At 38.2% G+C, this 27653-nt stretch overlaps 1 protein-coding gene across 1 annotated transcript in view; it reads left to right on the top strand.

Moving 5' to 3' along the window:
- Positions 1 to 14400: 14400 nt before the first annotated feature.
- INO80 (INO80 complex ATPase subunit) overlaps positions 14401 to 27653 on the top strand; it is a 106019-nt gene continuing 92766 nt past the window's right edge. Inside the window, exons 1-7 of the mRNA XM_021695784.1 lie at positions 14401 to 14420; positions 15806 to 15991; positions 16441 to 16610; positions 16703 to 16770; positions 18740 to 18910; positions 23597 to 23717; positions 24788 to 25002. Coding sequence (XP_021551459.1) covers positions 15849 to 15991; positions 16441 to 16610; positions 16703 to 16770; positions 18740 to 18910; positions 23597 to 23717; positions 24788 to 25002 — 888 coding nt within the window. The 5' untranslated portion in view covers positions 14401 to 14420; positions 15806 to 15848. The remainder of the gene's footprint in view (positions 14421 to 15805; positions 15992 to 16440; positions 16611 to 16702; positions 16771 to 18739; positions 18911 to 23596; positions 23718 to 24787; positions 25003 to 27653) is intronic.

The raw sequence follows: 27653 nt of genomic DNA, 5'->3' as shown, positions 1-27653 counted from the left end.
AGTCATCAGGGATGTACAAATTAAAATCACAGTGAGATACCATTTTAACACCAAGTGTTGGCAGAGATGAGAAGCAACTAGAACTGCTGTTCATTGTTGATGGGAATGTAAAATAGTAGAACCGTTTTGGAAAATTGTCTGGTGGTTTGTTATAAGGTTAAACACGTATCTACCTGTGGCCGAGCAGTTCCATTCCCAGGAATTTACCCAAAGTGAAATGAAAACCCAAATATCTATCAGTAGGTGAATAAATAAACTGGTTATAGTCATTATTTTTTTTTAAGGTTTATTTGTTTTATTTATTTGACAAAGACACAGCGAGAGAGGGAACACAAGCAGGGGGAGTTGGAGAGGGAGAAGCAGGTCTCTTGATGAGCAGGGAGCCCAGCGTGGGGCTTGATCCCTGGACCCTGGGACCATGACCTGAGCCGAAGGCAGAAGCTTAACAACTGAGCCCCCCAGGCGCTTGGCTATATTCATTCTTATAATGGAATCTGATTCAGTAACAAAAGCTAGTGAATTCCTGATGCATACAGTAATATGGATGAATCTCAAAAACATGCTTAAAAAAAGAATCCAGACACAAAAGTGTGTGTGCAATATGATTCCCTTTTTCTAAATATCTAAAGCCTACTAGAAATTAGTTAATCTGTGATGATAGAATTCAGGACAGTGATTGACTCTAGGGTAGGAGCAATTGACTGGGAAGAAACACAAGCCTGAGAGAATTTTCTGGGGTAGTGAGCTATTCTTATTTATCTTGATAGGGATATAAATTAGATATGTGTATGCATATGTCAAAACTCATCAAACTATATATTTAATATTTGTTTCAATATATAAGTTATACCTCAATTTAAAAATCTTCATAATTTTTCATTTGAAAAAAATTCAGGCAGTACATGGTAAGAATTTTGCAAAATACTGGAATTAAAAAATAGAAAATAGAGGTCCCTCTTAGTCCAGTTCCCAGAAACAAACACTATAAGTTGTTTGGGATGTAACTTTTTAGAGATTTTCTAGTCTTACAGTGTAATGGTTAAAGATGAGGGCTTGGGGCGAGCTCTCCCTCCCCTCAGTGGCAAGTCCGCTTCTCTCTCTCCCTCTGTGATCTCTCTTGCTCTCTGACAAATAAATAAATAAATAAAATCTTTAGGGGCGCCTGGTTAGCTCATTCAGTTAAGCTTCTGCCTTCAGCTCTGGTCATGATCTCGGGGTCCTGGGATCAAGCCCCGCATCGGGCTTTCCACTCAGTGGCAAGTCTGCTTATCCCTCTCCCTCTCCCCCTCCCTTTGTTATTTCTCTGGCTTTCTCTCAAAATAAATAAATAAGATCTTTAAAATAAAATGATGAGGGCTTGGGAGTCAGATTGTCTGGATTCAAATCCACATTCCCTGTTAAATTGCATGACCTTGAGCAAGTTACTTAAAATGTGTAAATAACATGGTTCCTCATCTGTAAATGGGATAATAGTAACAATCTTTTTATTTTCTCCTTTTTTAAAAATTTAAATTCAATTAGCATAATCACTTTTTAATTTAAATTCAATTAATTAACATAATAGTAACAATCTCTTTAAACAGAAAATTATTGGGCACGTTCTGTTCTTAGAGGTCTTACACTACTGCTCAAATTTTGTAAGAACCCTTTGTATGACATTTAAATTGGTAAACTGTTGTAAATATTTTTCACAATTTACCATCTTTTTTTTTATCTTTATTGTTTTGTCCCGTGCAGAAATAATACATTTTTATAACATGTTTATTGAGATAAATCCCAAGTCTGTAAAATTCACCCATTTAAAGTATATATGGTTGGGGCGTCTGGGTGGCTCAGTCAGTTAAGCGACTGCCTTCGGCTCAGGTCCTGATCCTGGAGTCCTAGGATCGAGCCCCACATCGGGCTCCCTGTTCGGCAGGGGAGCCTGCTTCTCCCTCTCCCACTGACTGCCAGTCCCCCTGCTTGTGTTCTCTGGCAAATAAATAAATAAATAAAATATAAATAAAAAGGTAAAGTATATATGGTTTTAGTATATTCATTGTTTTTAGTATATTCAGAGTTACAACCACCACCACAGTCTAAGTTTAAAACATTTCCATCATCCCAAAAAGGAACCCCTACCTATTAGCAGTCACTACTCATCCTGCCACTGCGCAGTGCCACAGTCTGCACCCCCCCCCCCCCCCCCCATGCAACCACTGATCTACTGTGGAGTTGTCTTTTTCTGGTTATTTCTTATAAATGGTATCTTACAATATGAGGCCTTGGTTGAGTAGCTTATTTACCTAGCATAGTGTTTTCAGGGTTCATCCATGTTGTAGCATCAATCAGTATTTTGTTCCCTTTTAGTTGCCAGGAAATATTCCATTATGTTCATATATCACGTTTTATCCATTCATCATTTGATGGACATTTAGGTTGTGTCCACCTTTTGGCTATTGTGAATGTTGCTATGAAGATTCATGTCTAAGTTTTTTTGTGGACTTAACATTTCCATTTGTCTTGGATAGTATACCTAGAAATTATCTATGGTAACTTTATGTTTAACCTTTTGAGGAACTGCCAAACTTTTCTGAAATGGCTACACCATTTTACATTTCCGCCAGAAGTATAGGAGGGTTCCAGTTTCTCCACATCCTTGTCAGCTCTTCTTATCTTTATTAAAATCCATACTAGTAAGTGCTAAGCATTATCTCACTGTGTTTTTGATTTACATTTCCCTATGGCTAATGATATTAAAAATTCTTTTCATCTCCTTGGAGAAATGTTTATTCACATTCTTTGGCCATTTAAAAATTAGGTTACTTGCCATTTTATTATTGAGTTTTAAAAAAATACATTTGGGGTATCAGTACCTTATCAGATAGATGATTTGGAAATCTTTCCTCCCAGTTGTTGGTTTTCAATTTCTTGATAGCTTTGTTTATAGCACTAAAGTTAATTTTGATGAAGTCCAATATATCTCTTTAACTTTTTGTTGTTTTTGCTATTGGTATAATACTACTTAAGAAACCATTACCTTATTCAAGGTCATGAAGATTTACCTCTCTGTTTTCTTCTAAGAGTTTTACAGTTTTAGCTCTTAAATTTACATCTGTGATCTCTTTACGGCTAATTTTTGTGTATAAAGAAGAGATCCACCTTCATTTTTTTGCATGTGACTATCTAGTTGTCACAGCACCATTTGTTGAGAAGGCTGTTCTTTTGTCATTGAATTATCTTGACAGGCTTGTTGGTAATCCGTTGACTCTAAAGGTAAGGGCTTATTGTTTGGACTCTTAAGTTCTGTTCCATTGATCTATGTATCTAGCCTTACGTCCTAGCACACATCTTAACTACTGCAGCTGTGTAGTAAGTTTTGAAATTGGGAGTTTGAGTCCTCCAGTTTTGTTCTTCATTGTCAAGATTGTTTTGGCTCTCCTAGGGCCCTTGCTCTTCCATATGAATTTTAGGATCAGCTTGTCTATTTCTGTAAAAAAAGCCAGCTTGAATTTTGATAGGTGACATTTAATCTATATACCATTACCTTCTTCAGAATATTAAATCATTTGATCCAAGAAACATAGAATGGCTTCTCATTTATGTAGTTCTTTAATTTTTTTCAATAATGTCTTGTTTTCAGTATATATGTCTTGCAGTTCTTTGGTTAAATTTATTGCAAAGTATTTTCTTTTTTCTTTCTTTTCTTTCTTTCTTTCTTTCCTTCCTTCCTTCCTTCCTTCCTTCCTTCCTTCCTTCCTTCCTTCTTTCTTAGTATTTTGTTCTTTTTTGATGCTACTGTAAATGGAATTATTTTCTTCATTTTATTTTCAGATTGTTCATTGCTAGTATATAGAAATACTGATTTTTGTATATTGGTCTTAATAGCCTGCAAGATTACTGAGCTTATTTGTCAGTTATAATCATTTTTTAGTGCGTTCTTTAGGATTACCTATCTATATATAGGAATCTGTAAATAATAGTTTTACTTCTTTCCAATCTGGGTGATGTTTATTTTAATTTGTTTTGTTTTGCTTTCTTAATTACTCTGGCTAGAACTTTAAGTATAGTTTTGAATATAAGTTAAGAAAGTAGACAACCTTGTCTTATTCCTGATTTTAAGGGGAATAGCGTTCTTTCACCATTAGAATGATGTTGTGTTTTGTAAGTGCTCTTTATCAGATTGAGGGAGTTCCCTTTGACTTCTAGTTTGTTGAGTGCTTTTATTTTGAAATGGTACTGGGTTCTGTCATTTTTCTATGTTAATTGAGATGCTCAAGTGGTTTTTATCCTTTGTTCTATTAATGTGGTATAGTACATTGATTCATTTGCAGATGTTCTACAAACCTTCCATTCCTAGGATAAATTCTGCTTGTTAATGGTGTATAATTCTTTTTATATGTTGCTAGATTTAGTTGTTAATATTTTACTGAGGATTTTTGTTTCTATAAGGGATATTAGCCTGTAGTTTCCTTGTGATGTCTTTGGGTGGCTTTGGAATCAGGGTAATGTCGGCCAGATAAAATGATGTGGCAGTTGTTCTTCTTCTGTGAACAGGAAGAGTTTGTGAAGGATTGGTATTCTACTTTAAATGTTTGATAAAATTTACCAGTTGAGCCATTTGGCCTGGGCTTTTTTTTTTTAGTGGGAAGTTGGAAACATTAAATTTTATATGATCATCAGACTACTTATTTTTTGTTCTTTTGGTCATAAATACATAGAAGGATCTTCCGTATCCTAACCTGCTGTTTCTTCATCAAAGGTGTAGATATTTATAACTAACGTAGACATTAGGATTGACCAATTCCTTATATGACATTTAACATGGTCTTATACTCATAAATATTCATTTTTTCCTGAACTCCCATGGCACTTTATCTGTACATCCTTTAAGTGACTTCCCAAGTATGCTTTTTATTGTTATTTATGTTTGAGTCTTACCTCCTCTATTAAACTGAATTCTCGGGGCACCTGGGTGGCTCAGATGGTTAAGCGTCTGCCTTCGGCTCTGGTCATGATCCCAGGGTCCTGGGATCGAGCCCCACGTCTGGCTCCTGGCTCAGTGGGGAGCCTGCTTCTCCCTCTGCCTCTCCCCCGCTCGTGCTCTCTCTCTCTCTCTCTCTGTATCTCTGTGTCTCGAATGAATAAATAAAATCTTTAAAAATAAATAAATAAATAAAATAAAATAAACTGAATTCTCCGAAGGAAATACCTCTGTCTACACTGTGCTTAGAGTTCTGCAATTGAATGGCTGAGTGAATGAAATGTTACTCTAGTGTTCATGTGAAAATTACATCTCACTTCTTTTTGGTATTATTTCCATCTGTTAAGATATTATGAAGTTCATTTATTTGGCCTGGTCCTGCTATTTGTGCTACAGTCCTGCAAATTTATCAGTGTAACCTGTTGATCTGATTCAGTAGATCACATTCAGTCATAATGGGTTTGGGCTACAGAGTGTCTGTTAAAGGGGAGCAGAGGTGAGAAATTGTTATTTTGTTCCCTTAATGTTCGGCCTTCTGTATAAGCTAGAGCCCATAACCTCCTACAGGCTATCTTTAGTCCTGCAAATGATTTCAAGCTATGTAGTTTGGGGGTGCCTGGGTGGCTCAGTTGGTTAAGTGTCTGCCTTGGCTCAGGTCATGGCCTCAGGGTTCTGGGATCCAGTCCCGCATCGGGCTCCCTGCTTCTCCCTCTCCCCGTACCCCTCTCTCGCCCCCCCCCCACCGCTCGTCCTCACTCTCCCCTCCCCAAATAAATAAATAAAATCTTTTTTTTTTTTAAGATTTTATTTATTTATTTGACAGAGAGAGACACAGAGAGAGGGAACGCAAGCAGGGGGAGTGGGAGAGGGAGAAGCAGGCTCCCAGCAGAGCAGGGAGCCCGATGCGGGGCTCGATCCCAGGACCCTGGGATCATGACCTGAGCCAAAGGTAGACGCTTAACGACTGAGCCACCCAGGTGCCCCTAAATAAATAAAATCTTTAAAAAAAAAAATGTACATTTTTAAAAAGCTATTTAGTTTGTAAGAGCTATACTTTCATTCAGGCTTTTCTGTATTCGTCTTGGCAAGTTTAAGAATTACTTCTTAAAGGCATATATAATTGAACTCTTTTTAGATACTTGACTGAATCAGTGATGCTCCATCTGTTCGTCTCTGAGCTACTTTGATAGGTATTTTGCCAAAAAAATGGTCAAATAAGTTTGGAATTCCTCTTGGAGAGGGACTCTGAGTACATTAACATATTGAAGACTAAAAAATCTTAGGCCTAATGTTAATGGCCTTTAATATATTTTAATATTAATGGACATTTGTTAATATCTTGATCTAGTATTCAGAGAGGCAAACTTTGGGAAATGCTTCTATAAATGATTGGTATGAAACCAATTTTGGGCAGTGTCTATAAAGAGAATCAGAAGTGAAAATAGAGTTAAGTGTGGAAAATTTAAATGTGTAGGTCTTAGGACAAATACTTGTTAATGGCCATTATTGTAATTGTAGTACTTTATGAGGTGGTCATTATATGTCCTGTTCTTACCATTGCTGTTAGGAAAAAAGATTAAAAGTCACCCCCTCTCTATTTAAAAATAAAAAAAAAATTATTTTAAACCAAACTAAAAACTGTTTAGGCTACCATTTGAACAATACTTCCTAGCTCATCTCCATTCAGAGATAGGGTTGCTTTCTCTCCAAGTAATTTTAATTATCTTTGTTAGGCTTTTCATTTGAAAGAAGATGAAAATCCTATCCTTGGGTAAGAATTGGCAGTTTTGGTGCAGGTATCCTTCAGATTCTTGTCTAGAAGTAGTACCTTGATCTCCTCTTACCTCCCAGTATTTTTCTAAAGCTTGACAAGTTTTTATGTAGGATTGCCTGAAAGATTTTCAGTACATGCATTCTCCTGTTCAGCAAGTATGGATAATGAATGATTGAACCCATTCTGCTTAACTTTCTGTTATCTGAGTTTTGTATCTTTTCATTTGTTTTATTTAAACTTTCATCCCCAGGGGTGCCTGGGTGGCTCAGTGGTTGGGCGTCTGCCTTCGGCTCAGGTCATGGTCCCAGGGTCCTGGGATCTCGCCCCGCATTGGGCTCCCTGCTCCGCGGGAAGCCTGCTTCTCCCTCTCCCACTCTCCCTGCTTGTGTTCCCTCTCTCACTGTGTCTCTTTCTGCCAAATAAATCAATAAAATATTTAAAAAACAAAAAAACGAAAAAACGTTCATTCCCAAATCATGTGTCCAGGATAGAAATAGAGCCCTATGGTCATGGACTATATAGATTGTCTTTATGTAGGATGTAACATTAGAACTAGAGTTTTATAGCTTTGACCTTTGACACTATGCATAAAAAAGCAAATTAATACGGTTATTTGTAAATATCAGAACCAAATAGATTGATGAGATAGGGACTCTTTGCTCAAATAGTATATAGTATATAGTTTAGTAAGGGAGATAAGGCATGCATGTATACAGTAAGTAGACTGTAAAATCATATAAGTGCCAGGCTTTCTATAAATAACCATTTAGAACTTCAGAGAAGAGAGAGAATAGTCTTAGCTAGGAATAATCTAAAAGTATTTCCTGCAATGGGGTGTTTCATTTTGTCTTTGAAGGATTTTGGTTTAACTTGGTAAGACTTCTTATAGAAACATTATTCATAAGACAAGGGCAAGACAGCTTCCATAAAGACATAGCAGTAACTAGAGAGTGAAAAGCAGTCAGTCCAGGATCACACATGGACACAGGTGGGGAAATACGATGTATCTGAGTGTAATTCAGAAGCAGACACTTTACTTTACCATGGATATCAAACTGTAATCAGGGCTGCTGAGGTATGATCAAAGTCCAGTTGAGGATTACCGGGATTAAAGAGACAGAGTTCGGGGTATGGACCAGGGTATGGACCTAACAACATATATTAATAGTCCTTCCATCCTTTGAAATTGGCAGTATGACCCTGTGTTCAGATGAATTTTAAAGAGCTCTTCACTTGAAGATTAGGATGGGTCTGACAGGAAGTTAAGAGACATCTTCAAGGTATTAATTTATCTGGAGTGTAGGGAGATAGTAAAAGATTAAATTGGAAAGGTAACTTGGAGCCAGATGATAAAGGTCTTGAATTGCAGAGGAATTTAGACTTTATTGAATTTTGGAAGCGAATTGGAAAGCAGTGAAGGGATAACATAATCAGAGTGATGTTTTGGGAATACTGATCTGACAGTAGCTGCAAGGATGGATTAAAGTGAGAAGGACCTAGAGGTGGGAAGCCAAATTAGGAAGCAGTAGTCTAGGGGTGAGATAAGAACCTTAATGAAAACATTAATAAGAGAAGGACAGATTCTAGATATCACCCCTAAAAGAAGAATTAACTAGACATTGAGACTGGTTGGGTGTAAAGAGAGAAGTAGAGAGGAATGTAAAAACTGATTCATAGATTTTGAGTATGAATAACTTTTGTATAAATAGGAAAGACAGATGAACTAGCTGCTATAGGGGCAGATGAAAAGTTTTGAGATTGAAGTGGTCAGTTGTATATCAAGGGTGGAATATCCAACAGGCATCTAGAAATGTAAATTGTGTACTTTGTAAAATGGAGGCCAGAAAGTCAGCCATACAGCAGTATTAATCCACGTTGGTGGTAGATGAGGTTTACTAAGGGGTAAGGATGGATGACAGAACTTTGGTGGACTCCACATTTAGAATAAAGAAATTTCCATTAAGGAGGTAAGGAAGAAATAGTCCACGAAGTTGTCAAAGACATGGAGAGTATCCAGAAGCAAGTGTCAGTCTATAATTTTGACTTCTGTTCATACATTTTGATAAACAGTGCTTTATCAGACAGAGTGGTTCTCTCATCCTTTTCAGACTCAACTCTCCCTTTTTTACTATTTTATTTATTTATTTAAGATTTTGTTTATTCATTTGAGAGAGAGCATGAGCAGGGGGAAAGGGAGAAGCAGACTCTCCCCTGAGCAGGGAGCCCAATGTGGGGCTCAGTCCCAGGACCTGGAGATCACGACCCGAGCTGAAGGAAGATGCTTAACCATCTGAGCCACCCAGATGCCCCCAACTCTCCCTTTTTAAAAAATATATATTTTATAAGTGTTTTCTTTTTTATCCTGAAATGAAATCTACAGGTAATATTTAAACATAAATATGTATAAACATCTGTATATATAAATTTAAAAAGCAGTGTGATGCCCCAATTTAATATATTGGGGAAAAAATAAAATAATTCATAGTAACTTATGTATTTTAAAATGTGATTGCATGGGCCTGACCCACAGTGGATGACATAATGAAGTAGTCCTGTCTTTGCATCAGGATGTAGAATCACCTTGAGGGAAGAATTACAAATGTAGACTGATAAAATCCACTTGTATTTGTGGCTCAAATACCACAAAGAATAAGAGAAGAAAAGAGGGAACTATAGTAGAATAGAATAGAGAGATTTGCCCCTCCTTAAGCCCTTCCAAGAAGAGGGGGAATGAGTTCAGAATTTAGAGGAAGAGGGGAAAATGTTTGAAATAATCTTTGTAGAGAATGAGAAACAGTTGATAAGAGGTGGGTAAAAGGGTTTTTGAGAAATGTCATGTGCTCTGTTGAAGTTGGGTAACAGCTGGTGGGTCAGGGTTCGCATGGCCCTGTCGTTTCTTTGTGGAGAGAGAGAAAGACAAGTGTGGGAAATAAAAGTACAGGTTATTAGAGAAACAGCTTTTTTTTTTTTTTTTAAGATTTTAGTTTTAAGTAATTTCTACAAGTTCAAACCCCCCCCCCCCCCCCAACGTGGGGCTTGAACTTACAACGCTGAGATCAAGAGTCTGGTGCTCTAGTCACTGAGCCAGCCAGGCACCCCAGAGAAGCAGCTTTTATTTTATTTTTTAAAAGATTTTATTTATTTATTTGAGAGAGAGAATGAAATAGAGCATGAGACTGGAGAGGGTCAGAGGGAGAAGCAGACTTCCTGCTGAGCAGGGAGCCCGATGCAGGACTCGATCCCGCGACTCCAGGATCATGACCTGAGCCGAAGGCAGTCGCTTAACCAACTGAGCCACCCGGGCGCCCAGAGAAGCAGCTTTTAACAGACTGGCCAAGGCAACTGGGTTGAATAGAGAGGCCACCAGTTTTAAAGGTGTTAAATAATTGAGGATGGTGGTGATGGATGATTGGCACGACTGTGTGAATGTACTTAATGCCACTGAACTGTACACTTAAAATTAATTAAAATGGTAAATTTTATGTTATGTATATCTTACCACAATAGAAGGAATCTAATTGAACACTTCAAAAATATTCCTTCATTCTCCAGGTATCATCATAAGAGTACTTGTGGAGATATGTCAGAAACTTCATACTTGAAGTACCTCCTCTGTTTAGCCTTGTGGACGTAAGGGAGTACATCATGCTGGTCATTTCAGCTGTCAGTGGTGATATGCTACAAAGTGATTCTGGGAGAATCAGACTACAGGATTGATGCATACTGGGAGTCACATGGGGGCACATATTGAGCATTGTAAGACTGTAGAAGTAACTGTGATCTTTCCTGGACAAATTTGTTTTGGCTTCATGTTCATATACAGCTTAGTTACTGAGGAATTTTTTTTTTTTTTAAGATTTTATTTATTTATTTGACAGAGAGAGACACAGCCAGAGAGGGAACACAAGCAGGGGGAGTGGGAGAGGGAGAAGCAGGCTCCCCGCCGAGCAGGGAGCCCGACGTGGGGCTCCATCCCAGGACTCTGGGATCATGACCTGAACTGAAGGCAGACGCCCAACGACTGAGCCACCCAGGCGCCCCTGAGGAATTATTTTTTAAAAATAGTTCTTTTTGAATCACCCAGTATTACTTTGTAGTCATATCTTCATACCTTCTTAATTAGGACCATTTTCATTATCAGCCAAAATAAGCACATGAGATCAGTTATTTTTTAATGAAACATTTAGGAGAGAGCCAAGCAGCAATTTTATATGCTTTAATTTATATGTATGTATATCCAGATGAATTAAATGTATTCTCTTAGAGAATTTTCCTGTGTTTTTAAAACTGTGTTTCTTTGAAATCTTTTGGAATGAGTGCATGTTAGGTCTCATACTAAAAAGTAGAACCTATTGAAGTCTTAAAAAATCTTTAACATTCTTTTCTCTTTAACCGTGTTACTAAAGACTGCTGTTTTAAATTCATGAAATTTACCTCACTCATATGTACAATTCATTGATTTTTAACAAACTTACAGAATTGTACAGCCATCAATACAGTGTGCGTTTAGAACATTTCCAGCTTCCCTAAAAAAGATACCTCGTATCCACTTACAGTCAGTCCCCCTTTGTACACCCAGCCAACCACTAATCTACTTCCTGACTATAGATTTCCTTTTCTGCATATTTCATATAAATGGAATCATACAATATGTGGTTTTTTGTGTCTGGCTTTGTTTTTTTTTTTTAAACTTAGCATGTTTTTGAGATCCATTCATGTTGCATGTATCAACTGTTTTTTGCTTTTTATTGCTAATAATATTCTGTTGTGTGGATATACATTTTTGTTTATCCATTCACCAGCTGATAAACGTTTGGATTGTTTTGCTCTTTTTTTTTTTTTTTTTTTAAGATTTTTTTTATTTGAGAGAGAGAGAGAGACAGCGAGAGAGGGAACACAAGCAGGGGAGTGGGAGAGGAAGAAGCAGGCTTCCCGCTGAGCAGGGAGCCTGACTTGTGGCTCAGTCCCAGGACCTGAGATATCACCCAAGCCAAAATGTAGAGTCAGCTACTTAACCAACTGAGCCACCCAGGTGTCCCCAAAAGGTTTTTCTCCTAACATGTAACACTATAAACTAATTAATGTGTTGCCTATTGAATCTAAAAATTATGCCAGTATCCTCTTCAATAATTCCAGGACTAAATTTTTATATCAATATTGAACTGAATTTTAGGCAGGACTATGCCACTGTTAATCTGTTGAGGTGTCTTTGTAATGAAGTCAGTTAAAAAATAGTGATTTTTTTTTTTTAAGATTTTATTTATTTGAGAGAGAATGAGAGAGAGCACATGAGAGGGGTTAGGGTCAGAGGGAGAAGCAGACTCCCTGCCGAGCAGGGAGCCCGATGCGGGACTCGATCCAGTGACTCCAGGATCATGACCTGAGCCGAAGGCAGTCGCTTAACGAACTGAGCCACCCAGGCGCCCCAAAAAATAGTGATTATTGACAGCTTATATTGGCCATTTATTGACCTTGAACTAAGGACTAATCTGTTTGGCTTAACGTAGATCCTAGTTGTTGATGCTTTTATAAAACCCTGCACCTCACTTAGCAAGAATGGTTTCTCGACAGATATTTCAAAGAATGCAAAAAAAATTCTAAGTGATCTTTACTCTGCAGAATTGGTGCTTTATAAATATTTGGCTCTTGATTGCCTGGGTGGCTCAGTTGTTAAGCGTCTGCCTTCAGCTCAGGTCATGGTCCCAGGGTCCTGGGATCGAGCCCCGCATCGGGCTCCCTGCTCGGCGGGAAGCCTGCTTCTCTCTTTCCCACTCCCCCTGCTTGTGTTCCCTCTCTCGCTGTGTCTCTCTGTCAAATAAATGAATAAAATCTTAAAAAAAAAAAATTTTGGCTCTTGGGATTGTGTTATCACAACATCAAAGCATAAACTCAAGAATTTAAGAGGTAGATCCTGTCTAGGGAGACAGTTTGCTGAGATTGAAAAAGCACCGGTTTAGGAACTAGGAAACCTGGCTCTGCAAAAGAGCTCATGAATATGAACAAGTTATTTAATCTTTCTGGTTTTTAGTTTCTTTTTTTTTTTTAATATTATTTTAAAGATTTTATTTATTTGAGAGAGAGAGCATGAGAGGGGGGAGGGTCAGACAGAAGCTGACTCCCTGCTGAGCAGGGAGCCCCATGCAGACTCAATCCTGGGACTTCAGGATCATGATCTGAGCCAAAGGCAGTCGCTTAACCAACTGAGCCACCCAGGCTCCCTGGTTTTTAGTTTCTTCATCTGTAATATGACCCAGTTGGATTAGGTAAGCTCTGTGACCCCTCCCAACTCTGAATATTTGAGCATACACTGTTTGAAAATACTCTGGCATTTCTTATAAAGCCCTTTCACATATACTTCATTTTATCCCTAAAAGATTCTCTGAAGTAGAGGAGGCAGGTCTTTTTTAGAGGATAGATAAAAAGGTTGGGTATTATTTTATTATTATTATGAAAGATTTTATTTATTTGAGAGAGCGCATAAGCGGGGATGGGGAGGAGGCACAGGGAGAGGGAGAAGCAGACTCACTGTTGAGCAGGGAGCCCGATGCAGGGCTCAATCCCAGGACCCTGAGATCATGACTTGAACTGAAAGCAGACACTTAACTGACTGAGCCACCCAGGCCATCCCTATTATTAGTTTTTTAATATTAATTGAAGTATAGTTGATATACAATGTAATATTAGTTTCAGGTGTACACAACATAGTGATTTGACAGTTCTATACATTACTCAAAGCTCACCACTCAGCATAGTCACCTTCTGTTACTGTTGTTATATTATTGACTATATTCTCTACGTTATACTTTTCATCTCCAGGATTTTTTTATTTTTTTAGATATTTGTATACAAGTCTTTTATCCAGATACACAACTTGCAGATATTTTCTTCTAGTCTGTGGCTTGTATTCATCTTTTTAATAATATTGCTTAAAGTACAAAAGTTTAAAATTTTCATGACCTAATTTGTCAGTTGTGTGTGTGTGTGTTGTTTTTTTTTTTTAATGGATTGTGCTTTTGATGTCATATCCAAAGACTTTTTGCTTAACCAAGATCATGAAGATTTTCCCCTGTGTTTTCTTGTAGAAGTTTTACAGTTTGGGGTTTTACACTTAAGTCCCTGATCCATTTTGAGTTAATTTTTATGCCTAGTGTGAGGTAAGGTTTTTTTTAAAGGTTTAAATTAATCTTTTTGTATGTGGATATCCAGTTGTCCAGCATAGTTTGTTGAAAAGACTGTCTTTTCTCCCATTGAATTGCCTTGGCACCTTCATTGAAAATTGACCATACATGTAAGGGTTTTTTTCCTTTTATTTTTTAAATATTTTGTTTATTTTTGAAGATTTATTTATTTTAGGGTGAGAGTGTACAAGCACGAACTGGGGTGAGGTGGGGGCAGAGGGAGAGAGGGAAAGAGAGAATCTCAAGCAGACTGCGCTGAACACAGAGTCTGACATGGGGCTTGACCTGATGACTTGAGATCATGACCTGAGCCGAAATCAGGTGTCAGATGTTTAACCAACTGAGCCACCCAGGAACCCCTGTTTTTTTGTTTTTTTTTTTAAACCCCAACTATTTATTTTCTTTCTTCTTTTAAAGGCAGCTCTGTGGCCAGTGTGGGACTTGAACTCAAGACCCTGAAATCAAGAGTTGCATGCTCTACCAACTGAGCCAGCCAGGCACCCCTGTAAGGGTTTATTTCTGGATCTTCAGGTCTGTTCTCTTGGTCTGTGATTATCCTTATGCCACTATCACATTGACCTGATTACTGTGGCTTTATGATATGTTTTAAAATCAGGAAGTGGGGGCACCTGGATGGCTCAGTCGTTAAGCGTCTCCCTTTGGCTCAGGTCATGATCCCAGGGTCCTGGGAAGGAGCCCCACATCGGGCTCCCTGCTCAATGGGAAGCCTGCTTCTCCCTCTCCCACTCCCCCTGCTTGTGTTCCCTCTCTTGCTGTGTCTCTCTCTATCAAATAAATAAATAAAATCTTTAAAAAAAATAAATAAAATCAGGAAGTGTAAGTTATTCAACCCTCTTCTATTTTTTTAAAAGATTTATTTATTTGAGAGAGAGAGCATGAGTGGGGGTCAAAGGGAGAGGGAGAAGCATGCTCCCCGCTGAGCAGGGAGCCTGGCTCGAGGCTTGATCCCAGGACCCTGGGATTATGACCTGAGCTGAAGGCAGATACTTAACCGACTGAGCCACCCTGGCACCCTGAACTTTTTTCGTTTTCAAAATTATTTTGGCTATTTTGGTTTCTTTGCATTTCCATATAAATTTAAGAATTAGCTTTTCAGTTTCTGAAAAAGAAAAGAAGCCTTCTGGGGAGATTATGTTCACTCTGTAGATCAGTTGGAGGAGAATTTTTTAACATGTCCTTAAGAAGAAAGATTATATAGGAAACTTTTAAAAACTATAATAAAAAGAGAAGACAACTCAAAGGTGTTATGATTTCCTTTAACACCATAAGGTAGCAAAGAAAATGCTCAGGCTATATACCTTTGTTTCTCTTACTTATACTCTCTTTGCTGCAGTTTTCTAAATTTCTATATCTTACACTTGAAAGAAGGTTTACAAGTGTGTAAAATACTCTGACAATAGCTGTCTTCCCTTGTAAGTGGAATATCTCATAAATATGTACAAATGTAAACACAAAATGAAGAAGGAAGCAGCTGTTTTGAAGGTGATGCTGACAACAAGTGTTCCTCTATGAGGTGTACAAAGGAGCTTGTGGTATAGATTTAGATAATTGTGAGTAATTGTTAATTGTAGGACAAAAGGTAAGTGGGTGTAAATTTTAAAGTACTCTTTCAAAAATATAATATGAATTTTTGTTGTGACATATGACAGTATTTCTGTATTTTGATGTTCTCCTCATTCTTTTAAACTTCTGCCTTTGCATTAGGAAAAAATGCCTAACAAGAACTTTATTGTGATCTTTCTATAGACTGCTGTCTTCTTGTCTTGTGTTCTAGAAGGTCTGATTTCTCTTCACATTGATAGCAAGGGGGCAAAATAAAGGGAGAATAAATAGTATTCTGTCTTTCACTGCTTAATCTCTATTCTGCAGCCGAGAAGTCGGAGACCCTTGTGCATGAAGACAGATTTGTTCTATGGCCTCGGAGTTGGGAGCCGGGGACGATGGCGGCTGCACTGAGCTGGCAAAGCCCCTCTATCTTCAATACTTGGAGAGGGCCCTCCGGTTGGACCATTTCTTGCGACAAACATCAGCCATCTTCAACAGGAATATTTCTAGGTATGTGATTACATATTCCCGATATAATATTTTTTGGGTTTTTTTAAAAGATTTTTTATTTATTTATTTGCCAGAGAGAGACATAGCGAGAGAGGGAACACAAGCGGGGAGAGTGGGAGAGGGAGAAGCAGGCTTCCCACTGAGCAGGGAACCCGATGCGGGGCCCAATCCCAGGACTCTGGGATCATGACCTGAGCCGAAAGCAGACACTTAACGACTGAGACACCCAGGCACCCCCCCAATATAATGTTTGACCACTTTCTGATTCCCATTGTCTTTGGTTTTAGGGTTAAGGTATTTTACAATTTTTGGTATATTTGGTAGTTTTTTCTTCCTTCTTTCAATAGAACACAGTCTATTTAAAGGATCAATTTCTTCTGTCTGCTGACCATAAATTAAAGTATTTTGCTGGGTCAGCTGTGATTATAGATTTATTTTTCAATTTATAGTGATGAGAGTGAAGATGGACTGGATGACAGTAATCCTTTATTGCCCCAGTCTGGGGATCCCTTAATACAAGTTAAGGAAGAACCTCCAAATTCATTGCTTGGAGAAACTTCTGGAGCAGGCAACTCTGGAATGTTAAACACATACTCGCTGAATGGAGTTCTACAGTCAGGTCAGTGTGGTGTGAGATCCCTCTTTGGACTATCAGTTCTCTTGGGGCAGTCTTCCTTTCATTTTTGTTGTTCTTTATGTTTCTTTACACAGAATCAAAATCTGACAAAGGGAATTTATATAACTTCTCTAAATTGAAGAAAAGCAGGAAGTGGCTAAAGGTAAGAGATAAGGCAAATGTTTATAATTCAAATAACCTACTAAAATTACAAATGGAAGGGAAAGTTATTGACTCATTCAGACACATTAGCAGAGATTTTTCTAAACATGAGTTTTATACTGTGGGTGTGATTTTTTTTTTTTTTTTGAAGAGATTATAGAGGAAAATCTAGAGGCGTCAGTGAAATTCATTTTAGCAAACATTTTTGAGTATAAAGCACTGCGCAGAGCAAAGGAGTAAAAAAATAGATAAGATCCTTGCCCTCCCTGCCTCACATTATAATCAGGATTATTAATGTCATTTTCATTAGTACTTGAGTTGTTGGGAAGTTGATTGAGTACGTCCTACCTGCCAGATACTATTGTAGACAGACAGGGTTCCTGCACTGTAGAGCTTACATTCAAATGGGGGGAGGCAGTGAGTAAGTCTGTAAACAAACAAAGAAATAAAAATGGCTTCTTTAAAGAGGTAACATTTCAGCTGATTTCTGAATGATCAGAACTATGGGAATGTTTAAGATAAGAGCATTTCAATCAGAAGGAACATAACTATAAAATTCCTGAGAAAGGAAGCAACTCAGTATGTTTGGAGGAAAAGGCTAGTATAGCTGGAGTACAATGAAAGAGAGGGTATGGTAGAAGATGAGGTTGAGAGCCTGATTGTGTAGGGCCTTGTACCCCATGTTAAAGAATTTGTATTTTACTCTGGTAAATTTCTGTGAGTGTTTATAGGCAATATAGAGTGTTTCTGTATTTTCTGTGAGTGTTTATAGGCAGGGAAATGGTAGACTCTTTACACTCTTTTTTTTTTTTTTTTAAAGATTTTATTTATTTATTTGAGAGAGAGAATGAGAGAGAGAGAGCACACGAGAGGGGGGAGGGTCAGAGGGAGAAGCAGACTCCCCGCTGAGCAGGAAGCCCGATGCGGGACTCGATCCCGGGACTCCAGGATCATGACCTGAGCCGAAGGCAGTCGCTTAACCAACTGAGCCACCCAGGCGCCCGACTCTTTACACTCTTAAAAGATTACTGTCATTGGCCCAACTGAGTTAAGGGTAGCATTTCTTCTGTTGAAACTAATTATTTCTCTATTGCTTTCTTTTCTTGTGAAGAGCTCAAAGTAATATAAAGGCATTCTTTCATTATAATCATGAGGTCCTTTAAAAGGTTTGTGTATAAAAGGCTTTTAAGCTGTTGGCAATGCAGAAATCTTTGTTTAGCCATCACATTCTTAAAAATTGAGATACAATTCACATGCCATAAAATCTACCCTTGTAAAGTGTGTATTGTAGTAAAGTTCTGTGCAGCCGTCACCACTAATTCTAGAACATTTTTATCACTCCAAAATCAAACTCTGTGATTATTAAGCAGTCACTTCCCGTCGCCCCTGGCAGCCACTAATCTGTTTTCTTTCCCTACGGATTTTCCTATTCTGGACTTTTCATATAAATGGAATCATATAATATGTGGCCTTTTGTGCCTGGCTTCTTTCACTTAGCATAGTTTTCAAGGTTCATTCATGTTGTGGCATGTATCAGTACTCCATTCCTTTTTATGGCTAAATAATATTTCATTATCTGGATAATAACAAAATCTAATGATTTTTTGGGTTGTTTCTCCTTTATTAGCTATCACGGCCGGCTCTGTATATTCCTTTATACCTTATAGGTTGTGGTTTTGTTTTTGTTTTTAGTTTTTTGCCTTGATATTTGACAGTTAAAATAGCCTACGTATAGTTCTAAGTACTTAGTGAAATCTAGCTTTGTTGCCTTTATAGCATTTCCGTATGTTAGTGCTCTTGAATTCATGCCACTAGGTTCAGTTGGTATCCTTTTCTTTTCCACATGAATTGGGAAACTGGAGTTACTGTCTTCCAGCTGTTTTTGTCATTGTGTTGGGAAAAGATGCTTGGGTTAGAGAAGGACTTGCTCCATAGCAACAGATTCCATTCCCATTTCCTCCTGTTTGCAGAGCATTCTGCTAAGTGATGAGTCCAGTGAGGCAGATTCTCAGAGTGAAGACAATGAAGAAGAAGAAGAAGAAGAGGAAGAACTCCACCTCAGCAGAGAAGAACTTCATAACATGTTGCGGCTGCACAAGTATAAGAAACTTCACCAGAATAAGTATAGCAAAGACAAGGAGGTAAGAGAGAGTTTCAGGGGAAATCTCAGACCTTTGTGTTGGGTATTTAATTTAGCCTGTTGTTAACATTCATTGAAGACATGTCATTTTACATTTATATTTAGGTGGTGGTGGGTCTAATACAAGCTTTTTTTTTTTTTTTTTTAAAGATTTTATTTATTTATTTGACAGAGAGAGAGACAGCGAGAGCAGGAACACAAGCAGAGGGAGTGGGAGAGGGAGAAGCAGGCTTCCCACTGAGCAGGGAGCCCGATGCGGGGCTCGATCCCAGGACCCTGGGATCATGACCTGAGCCGAAGGCAGACGCTTAACGACTGAGCCACCCAGGCGCCCCTCTAGTACAAGCTTTATTGAAATATATTTCACATACCAATAATAGCCTTTTTAAATGTACAATTCAGTGGTTTTTAGTATATGCATAGAGATGTATAACTATCATCACTATATGATTCCAGAATGTTTCCTCTAAAAAGAAACCCCACTCCCCTTAGCTGTTGTCTTTCATTTTCTCTATTCCCCCTCAGCCCCAGGAAGCCACTTAGCACTATAAATGTGCCTGTTCTAGACATTTTATGCAAATAGGGCAACATGTGGTCCTTTATGTCCATCTTCTCACATAGCATGTTTTCAAGGTTCAGTCACGTTTTAGCATGTATCAGTACTTCATTTCTTTTTGTTACCAAATAATATGCCATTGTGTGGACATACTGCATTTTACTATCCATGTATCACTTAATGAGTTAATCGGATTGTTTCTACTTTTTGGCTTTTACAAATGATAGCTATGAATAGTGAGTTGTTTCCACTTTTGGCTGTTATGAATAATGCTGCCATGAAGATCTGTGTACAGGTTTTCAGTGTGGGCATTTGTTTCCATTTCTCTTTTGTATATACCTAGAAGAGGAATCACTGGCTCATATGAAAACTCTGTGCTTATCCTTTTTGAGGAACTGTCAGGCTGTTTTCCAAAGTGGCTGTGCCATTTTGAATTCTAGGGGTTCCTTTTTTAATGCACTTGCTCTTTGGAAGTGTCCCTATCTTGAAAAAACTCCTTTTCTTTACATAGTAACATTAGATTGATGATAGTTTTAAGTGACAACTATTTGAATACTGTTACCAAAGCCTTCTGATTTTTGTCAGAAGTGTGGTGCTTTGAACATGATGAGCAATAGCATATTTGAAGACCTAAAAACTTTCTAACAATTGGTTAACATCCAAAATTAGTTTGAAAGCTTTGAATAATATGCTAAAGGTTAGGGGTACCTGGCTGGCTCAGTCGGTTAAGCATCTGAGTTTTGATTTTGGCTCAGGTTATGATCTCAGGGTTATGAGATCAAGCCCTGGGTCAGGCTCTGCACTGGGCATGGAGCCTGCTTGATTCTGTCTCTCCCTCTCCCTCTGTCCACCCCCTCACCCCCAACCCCCGGTCGAGCTCTCTCTTTAGGAAAAAAAAATACCTATATAGTTATATAGATATGTATATATGGTGAAGTTTATAAACCTGCAGAAGTAATAATTGTAAGATATCTGACTGTTTTGACTTAGAGTTCCTTCTTAAAGTACAGTGCTAGGCATTTGGTGCTTGAAATATTTGGTCTTTTTTTTTTAGTGTAGTTGACAAAATATTAGTTTCACTTATGCAACATAAGTGATTTAACATCTCTATATATTATATTATGCTCACAAGTGTAGCTACCATCTGTCACTGTACAACACTATTATAATATCATTGACTGTATTCCTTGTGCTAGGCCTTTTATTCCCATGATTTATTCATTCCATAACTGGAAGCCTGTATCTCCCACTCTCTTTCTCCCATTTTGCCCAACCCCCATCACCCTCCTCCGCTCTTGACAACCATCAGTTTGTTCTCTCTTCAGGTCTGATTTTGCTTTTTGTTTGTTTTTTAGATTCCACATATGAGTGAAATCATGTGGTATTTGTCTTTTTCAGTCTGACTTATATCACTGAACATAATACCCTGTACATCCATCGATGTTGTCACAAATGGCAGGAGCTCATATACATGCATACATACGTGTGTGTGTGTGCATGCATGCGTGCCACATTTTTATCCATTCATCAATCAGTGGACACTTGGGTTGCTTCTGTATCTTGGCTATTATAAATAATGCTGTGGTAAACATGAGTGCATGTATCTCTCTCTTTTTTTTTTTTAACATTTTATTTATTTGTCAGAGAAAGAGAGAAAGCACAAACAGGGGGAGCAGCAGGCAGAGAGAGAAGCAGGCTCCCTGCCGAGCAAGGAGCCGGATGCGGGTCTCGATCCCAGGACCCTGGGGTCATGACCTGAGCCAAAGGCAACCACCTAACTGACTGAGCCACCCAGGTGCCCCGCACGTATCTCTTTTGAATTAGTTTTTTTTTTTTTTTTTAAAGATTTTATTTATTTATTTAAGACAGAGAATGAGAGAGAGCACATGAGAGGGGTTAGGGTCAGAGGGAGAAGCAGACTCCCTGCCGAGCAGGGAGCCCGATGCAGGACTCGATCCAGGGACTCCAAGATCATGACCTGAGCCGAAGGCAGTCGCTTAACCAACTGAGCCACCCAGGCGCCCTCTTTTGAATTAGTTTTTATATTTTCTTTGGGTAAATACCCAGTAGTGGAATTACTGGATATGATATTTCCACTTTTAATTTTTTGAGGAACCGCCATACTGTTTTCGAGAGTGGCTGTACCAATTTGCATTCCCACCAACAGTGCACGAGGATTCCTTTTTCTCTCCATCCTTACCAACCCCTGTTATTTCTTGTGTTTTTGATACTAACCATTCTGACAGGTGTAAGGTGATCTCTTGTTGTAGTTGATTTGCATTTTCCTGATGATTAGTGATGTTGGGCATCTTTTCCTATGTCTGTTGGCCATCTGTATGTCTTCTTTGGGAAAATGTCTGTTTAGGTCCTTTGCCTATTTTTTAAATCATATTGTTTGTTTTTTTGGTGTTGAGTTGTACAAGTTCTTTATGTATTTTAGATATTAACCCCTTATTGGATATATAATTTGCAAATATCTTCTCCCATTCAGTAGATTGCCTTTTTGTTTTGTTGATGATTTCTCTCACTGTGCAAAAGCTTTTTATGTTGAAGTAGTCCAATAGTTTATTTTTGCTTTTGTTGCCCTTGCCTTAGGAGACATCTAGAAAAATGTTGCTTTGGCTGATGGCAGAGAAATTACTGTCTCTGTTCTCTTCTAAGATTTTTATGGTTTTAGGTCTCAAATTTAGGTTTTTAATCCATTTTGAGTTTATTTTTGTTCGTGGTGGTAGAAAGTGGTCCAGTTTCATTCTTGTGCATGTGACTGTCCAGTTTTCCCAGCACCATTTATTGAGCAGACTGTCTTTTCCCCATTTTATATTCTTGCCTCCTTTGACATAGATTAATTGGCTGTATAAGCATGGGTTTATTTCTGAATTCTCTATTCTGTGTTGTTGGAATTTTTTTTTTTTTTTTTTTATGTCCTGTGCCCAACATGGGACTTGAACTTACGACACTGAAATCAAGAGTCATATGCTCTACCAACTGAGCCAGCCAGGCGCCTCTTATTTCTGGGTTCTCTGTTCTGTTCCACTGATCAATGTGTCTGTTTCTGTGCCAGCACTGTATACTGTTTTGATCACTACAGCTTTGTAGTGTATCTTGAAATCTGGAATTGTGATACTTTCAGCTTTGTTTTTCTTTCTCAAGATTGCTTTGGCTGCTTGGGGTCTTTTGTGGTTCCATACAAATTTTAGTGTTATTTCTTTTAGTTCTTTGAAAAATGCTGTTGATATTTTGGTAGGGATTGCAATGCTTGGCCTTTTTTAAATTGAAGTAAAACATATATATGGGAAAGTTAATAGATTTTAACTATATAGCTCAATGAATGCTCATTTAATTTTGACCATTGACAGGGGACCTCGTGATAGTTCTCCGTGTCACTTTTCTGTCCTAGTTTCAGTTCTTGGACTGGCTGCAATCTAGGAAAGAGATTCAACAGTGGACTGTTTAAGTTTATATTTATATTTATCCATTAGTAATAAGTGAAACAAAATTAATGTGAGCTTTGGGGGTCAATTTAAATGCAGTGTTTGAAAGAATCTCTCCCTGGACAGGAAAAAAAAAAATCGATGGTTCATATGTTAGAATTCTGGCAATGTAGGCATTATCCATAATATTGTCAAACTCTATTAGTGGGAGATATAAAGAGTGAAAAGTGAAATATAGGAGAATTGGGATGGCCTAATGACTCTCTGAACCAGATAGAAGACCAAAACCCAGAATAACACATATCAAAACCTTACTAAATCTGAGGACCTATTGGTAATAGAAATATGGTTTATTACTTGTTGATGACTTCCATGTGGAGCCCTTTCTGCAGTTAATTGCATCACTTAAATATGTGTCAGTTCCAAGCAAATAGTCTGGTGGAAATTCAGAAGCATGCAGGTTCTTTCTTAAGTTATTTTCAGCAACTTGCCATGTACATAGCTGATGAACCTGTTTTGTTTTGAAGTAAGGAAATAATTCACTTTGAGGTACTAAATCTTTATTGGTCTTTTTGTGGGAAGAACAAATTTAGGAGCTCTGGTTTTTCTCTGGCTCAAGGTTTTGTAGTAAAGATGATTTGAAGGCAGGCTTAGAACTCACACCAGCCCTTGTAAGCCTCCCTGTCTTTGCCTGCTTCAGCTGCAGCAGTACCAATACTACAGTGCAGGCCTGCTCTCCACATACGACCCTTTCTATGAGCAACAACGGCACCTACTTGGACCCAAAAAAAAGAAATTCAAGGAGGAAAAGAAACTTAAAGGTGAGCATACCGACCTGCCTTCCATATTTACTCATTCTTAGTTTCAGGGTTTTGCGTAGCCTATTGGTACATTTGGGCTTTGAACATAATCCATGTAGTAGAAACTTGCTTTATCTGAAAAACCCTAGTCTCCCCTATCTAGGTAATAAGTATTGTTAACCTTATTTCATATTTGGTTAATGATCTTTTCTAGAATTATAAAGGCATAAGGACTATGGATTCCTAGCCAAAGGTTTAAGCTAATTAGTTTATTCCTTTTTTCTTCTACACACTCTTCCAAATGTTGATAATCTGGGAGAGGCAGAAGTCGGTTATGCACAGGGAAGTATGAAGAGCAACCTGAAGTGGTGGGAATAAGTCATCATTGTTGCTGTATGTGGAACTTTTAAATAGATCACCTCTTGATAATCTTGTGTAGTGTTTGTTTGCATGTTTGCCAGGAAGTGTGTTTTCCTCCCTTACTGAGCTCTAAGCAGCTGGAAATCAGGAAGGAAGTAGGAAGGGAAAGTTTTAAGCTATCTGTACAAGGCAGATTTTATTCCCCTGAAGGTATGAACTCTACTCAGAAATTCTTTTCAGCCTTCTTCCCTTTCTCCCACATCCACTAGTTTATCTCTTCCACACTCGCACCCCCAAATTAGTTTTTTATTCCATGTATGATTTTCTCTTCACAGGTCGTAATGTCCTATTGGCGCATTTTTTTCTTTCTTTGTTATTTCTCTTTAATCACCTTAACATTGCCACCAAGTAGAAATGTTTCCTTCCTCATGGCCATTATTTGAGTTCATGGTACTTTGTACGTCTCCCTTCCTGTTGTTGGGTTCAACAGAAATTCAGTTTTTAGATCTTATTCTGTGTTTCTCTTTCATGTAAACATAAGGAGTATCCAAGATAGTGAGATCTTCCTCCTGGAATGTTCATAGGCCTGAATAGATGAAGAGATAAACATTGCCAGCCTTAGGTGGAATGAGGAAAGAACCTTGAATTGTCTTAAAGTGATGAGGTTGGTTGTGGCAATATTCTGTGGAAGGGCAGAAATGCAAGGTTCTCAGTGTCTGTTTCCTTTGCAGCCAAGTTGAAAAAAGTGAAGAAAAAAAGGCGAAGGGATGAAGAACTTTCCTCTGAAGAATCTCCTCGTTGCCACCACCATCAGACCAAAGTCTTTGCCAAGTTCTCTCATGATGCACCTCCTCCTGGCACCAAGAAGAAGCACTTATCCATTGAGCAGCTTAATGCTCGTCGCAGGAAAGTATGGCTCAGCATTGTGAAAAAGGAACTACCAAAGGTATGTGAGTGCCTCCAGCATAGGAGATGGCAAGAATATTTTGTCTCCCTGCCCTCTAAAGAGGAGCTGTGAGAGCTAGGTACCTTCACAGTGTTCAGAAAGAAAACTGATCTCTTGGAATTAAGAACGTATTGACGAGTACTCTTGTCAATCAACTGTTTTTCTAGATTTTGATCAGAATTCACAAGACAGTTGTTGAATGATGTTCCTTGTCCAAAAAATGGAGAGAAACATCTTTGAGAAAGGAAAGCAGTTTTCTTACTTACAGCAGTAGAGATCTGACAGCAAATTAATAGGTGATAATAGAGGAAATTAAAATGAAATTGTAGAGTTAATGTTTCTTAGAGAATCTATAAATATTTGGATGTTACTGAGTAATCACAGGCATTGGAAAAAAATGTGAATGATGTAAGAGAAAGATGTATAAGCATTCTTTTTGCTCTTTTAATTTGTTTGGTTTTGATAACATTTTATTTTGATATAATTTCAAATTTGAAAGTTTCAGGAATTGTGTGAGGAGTGTCCATATACCCTTTACTCAGTTACTCACCAGTTGTTCGCATTTTACTTACTTAATTGCCTTATAAATTGTGTGCAATCCTAATAGAAAAATGAACAGGATATTTTCTGATTTTAGAAAAGTTGATAGTAGGGGCTCCTGGGTGGCTCAGTCATTAAGTGTCTGCCTTTGGTTTAGGTCAGGATCCCAGGGTCCTGGGATCGAGCCCTGTATCAGGCTCCTTGGTCCGTGGGAAGCTTGCTTCTCCCTCTCCCACTCCCCGCTGCTTGTGTTCCCTCTCTTGCTGTGTCTCTCTCTGTCAAATAAATAAATAAAATCTTTAAAAAAAAAAAAAAGTTGATACTAACCTCAAGGAAAAAGTCAGTGTGTAAGAATTGCTAGAGAAACACTGAAAAAGCACCATCAAACATTAAAATACACTATAAATCTCTATAATTAAAACAATGTAGTACTGGCACACGAATAGGCAAATAGAACAGTAGACTAATGCACTTTTTTTAAATTTTATTTTTATTTTTTTTAAAGATTTTATTTATTTATTTGACAGAGACACAGCGAGAGAGGGAACACAAGCAGGGGGAGTGGGAGAGGGAGAAGCAGGCTTCCCGCAGAGCAGGGAGCCCGATGTGGGGCTCAGTCCCAGGACCCTGGGATCATGACCCGAGCCGAAGGCAGAAGCTTAACGACTGAGCCACCCAGACACCCCAAGACTAATGCACTTTTTAATAAGTCATGCTGGAACAACTAGGTAGCCTTTGGAAAAAGATAAAATTAGATGTTTCTCACACATATACTCTGAACGTATTAGGGTTCTCAGTGTAAAAAAATGAAACCATACAAAAACTAGAAGAAAGCTATCACATTCCTATTTAACCTTTGCATAGGAAAAGTTTCTATGTGTGACCCAGAGGCAATGAAAGAAAACATTAGTAAATTTGACTAAATACAAATAAATTTTTTCATGACAAAAGGTAACTGATGAAGTGGGAAAAATTATTTACATTGTATATCACAGTCAAAGGGCTATTATCTCTCATATATTAAAAACTCTTAAAAATTGAAGGATACTTTTGACACAGGACCAGAGCATGGGGACACAGTTTGATCTCAGGGTATCAGGCGCAGGAGACCTTCCTAAAGTAACTTTTGAGAGAGGGCTTTTAGTCATCACCAACTACCCTTGGAACTTCTGAGCCTGCAGCAGCAAATGCAGATTTAAAGAAAAGCACCAGAAGCATTCACGAAGGAAACAGTAATGTTCACTGAGAAACAATCGGCAGATTTGGAATTCTTGTTCAGGAAGAACCCATACCCTGCTCCCCATCGCAGTAAGTTTATTTAGCTCCTCTTTCAAAAAGAAATAGCCTCAAAACTGGAGATACCATCCCGCAGTACTGCAGGTTTGGTTCAAGAACCATAGAGCAAAACTCAAGAAAGCCAAACAACAGCAATTAGCTGGGATGGAAATTAAGACCAGCTCTTCTAAGAGAAACACAGATGCACCTCCAGCATCCCCTGATGGTGCCTACCCTGCTTCCCTGCTTTATACAGATCATCCGATACCTTCCTTCCAACTCAGCATATGCTCCAATTTTAAGGCTCTCCCAGACCATTCTGTTGGCTACAAAATAGCCCATTTTGGCTGCTGCCAAGATCCTAACATCTCCCTTTGTCCCACTATAGAATCTCAAATTCTTTTCACGAGCTTCACTGCCAGTTCTTTTTGTTCTTCATCTCTCCACAAAGAACTTAATGAGAAAAGCCAGACACAAAAGATCACACATTGTAATGATTTGCAATGATTCCCATACAAGAGGCAGATATGAGATCTACACAACATGGATGCATTTAAAAAACATGCTCTGTGAAAGAAAAAGACACAGAAGTACCCGTGTTGTGGAATTGAGTAGAAAGAGGTGCTAAATAAACTTACTGAGATGGAGATGTTTCATGTTGTAATTCGGATGGCAGTAACCTGCATGTATAAATTCATCCAAAGACACAGAACTGTAATACTATATTACGTACACCACAAAAAACAATCATGTGACAGGATGAAGGTGTCAGCTAATGCCATCGCGGTAGTCATTCTGCAATATATAAATGTATCATATCAACACATTGTACACCT

The sequence above is a fragment of the Neomonachus schauinslandi genome, chromosome 9 (genome assembly GCF_002201575.2).
Source record: "Neomonachus schauinslandi chromosome 9, ASM220157v2, whole genome shotgun sequence".
Taxonomy (NCBI): Eukaryota; Metazoa; Chordata; class Mammalia; order Carnivora; family Phocidae; genus Neomonachus; species Neomonachus schauinslandi.
Note: the sequence above shows the minus strand (reverse complement) of the source record. Positions and strands in the feature narration are given on the sequence as shown.